Genomic DNA, 2,091 nt, shown 5'->3' with positions numbered 1-2,091 from the left:
CTTTATCAAACATGTAACATCATATGGAATAAAAAAAAGGTAGTTTTAAAGGTTTAAACATTAATAGTTAGAGTTCATTACTAGATTAGCAGAAATTAAACCACTTATATCACTGAAAATAATGTTTATTCAACATGATTCAACATTAAGGTTTCATTTGAAAGGAAGTAAAGGTTGATTTGGTAAAATAAAAGGTGTTTTTCAAGTTATTTTTTTGCAGGAATTGTACAGGAAATTTGTTTTTGTCAGTAAAAGGTATTTATTATCTCAATAAACAATGATTAAATATCATTAATTCTGTATTGGTCATGTTTCTCCTGCAGAGCTAGTTGTTCACTTTAATGTTCTTTACAATCTTTTGTATCCCCTTAATTCCCTGATAGTGTAAGGCAGCCTTTTCTTTTTTTTCTTTAAATTGGAGAGCCAAACCAAAACAAACAATCCAGCTAAATCGTTAAGCGTGTGTCCAGTGGTTTCCAGTAGAAAAGGGCAGCACAATTAGCATCGAATTGTTGGCATTTCCTACCTCCTGCTCCCTCTGGAAGACAACCACTCTTCCTCCTTTATCCCCAGTGGCCAACAGCTCCCCTGTTGAGTTAAACTCCACCGTAGAGATAATGTCAGCTGCAACACAGGAAGCAGAGCAGAGAGACGGAGAAAATGTCAATGCGGACATGTGCAAACACTTAAAAAAAACAAAATACAGGAAGACCTAGGGTAGAGAATTCTAGGAAACTGTTCGTTTGACGAAACCACGTGGGAATATTTGACACAGAAACCCAGTTTAATGGAATATGGGTTACAAGAAAGCAGCGGATGAGTCACTGCTTGATAATTCAGCCTTGTGTTTTGGTTAAAGTGAAACAATCGGTGCAATTTTTAACTGTACTCCTGAGTTTTGCTTTTCCTTTGGTTGCGGTTGCTATGTTCCTCTTGCTATAACAGTTCGTCCTGCTTTGGTTCTGGTATCTGATCCAAACCTCATTAGGCCGTCTGTGTGTCTTTACATACCCATAGATTTACCAAAAAGTAAACGACAGACACCTACCCTTCAGGTAGCATCTCCTCTCCTCCTCACTGACATACATCTGCCTGGCTTTAGGAGAGGCTAATGGTGACTGTAATTACTGCACAGCCTGGGGCTAAAAAAGGCAGAGCATTGTCTCTCCCTCTCACACACACACACACACACACACATTGAAGGTAGTCCTTAACGGTGACAATAATATCAGACAAAAAATGAGAGCGTTTGTTGTTTTGCACCCCCTCCCCACGCCCTCTGTGGACCTGCTGCTGGTGGAGCTCCAAGCAGGAGAGGGGGATGTTTCCATGGTGACCGTTTCCATCGGTAGCAGCAGAGTATATGCGAGTGTGTCTGTGCCAATAGCTCTCAGACTTAGTTGCTGATGCTAGCTGTAATTCAGCAGACACAGAGGGAAAGAGGAAAGTGCTGCAATGGAGTGAAAAAACCTTCCTGCATTTCTGGGGGAGTGAAGAGCGATTCACTGCAGAGCAGCTCCAGACAATAGAGACGCTCAAAGCGGATGTGCATGCTGGAAAAAAGAACTAAGTGTGTTATTTTTACAAAGATGTGTGAGTTTTTGAGCCTGTCTTACTTCAGGTATTTGTTGGAGAGACACTCAAAGATGAGGCCAGTGGGATCCTGTCAATAATAACATAACATGTAGACGACTACTACTATTTCATTAAAGAAACCTTTCTCTTTTATTTGATTTTTTCTTTACATGCAACACAAATTCTAATGAATAACAAATAAGGACAAATAAAAAAAAATCAAAACTAATGCTATGTAATAATTAGCATTTTAAACCCATCGCTAGTAGCCTTGTGAGACCATCCTGATCTCGCGAGCTTTCAAGGTTTCACTCGCTAATCAGTCTGGAGACTCTCCGTTAAAGAAAATTTGGAGCCGTTCACCAAACGAACGTCCAATCAGCGTTGGCTTTGACGCGAGTTGAGGTGTGACGCAACGAGAAGCGCGACAGTTCAGTCTAAAGAACATGAAACTAGCGTTAGCGTGGCTATCGAGCAAGTTTTATCGGAATTACAGAGTATTTCTTCACTGAAAGA

At 40.3% G+C, this 2,091-nt stretch overlaps 1 protein-coding gene across 3 annotated transcripts in view; it reads right to left on the bottom strand.

Annotated features, from left to right (window-relative positions):
• LOC107086445 (serine/threonine-protein phosphatase 2A 55 kDa regulatory subunit B beta isoform) overlaps positions 1-2,091 on the bottom strand; it is a 116,583-nt gene that overhangs the window by 38,782 nt on the left and 75,710 nt on the right. For 2 of the 3 annotated variants that reach the window (XM_015377392.1, XM_015377399.1), the window contains exon 2: positions 527-624. In XM_015377392.1, coding sequence (XP_015232878.1) covers positions 527-624 — 98 coding nt within the window. Of the gene's footprint in view, positions 1-526; positions 625-1,048; positions 1,104-2,091 lie in introns of those variants that run through there. The other variant, XM_015377407.1, reaches the window with a different exon arrangement.

Source organism: Cyprinodon variegatus, unplaced genomic scaffold (genome assembly GCF_000732505.1).
Source record: "Cyprinodon variegatus isolate N-32 unplaced genomic scaffold, C_variegatus-1.0 Scaffold8, whole genome shotgun sequence".
NCBI classification, from domain to species: domain Eukaryota; kingdom Metazoa; phylum Chordata; class Actinopteri; order Cyprinodontiformes; family Cyprinodontidae; genus Cyprinodon; species Cyprinodon variegatus.
This window is presented reverse-complemented; position numbering and strand designations above follow the sequence as displayed.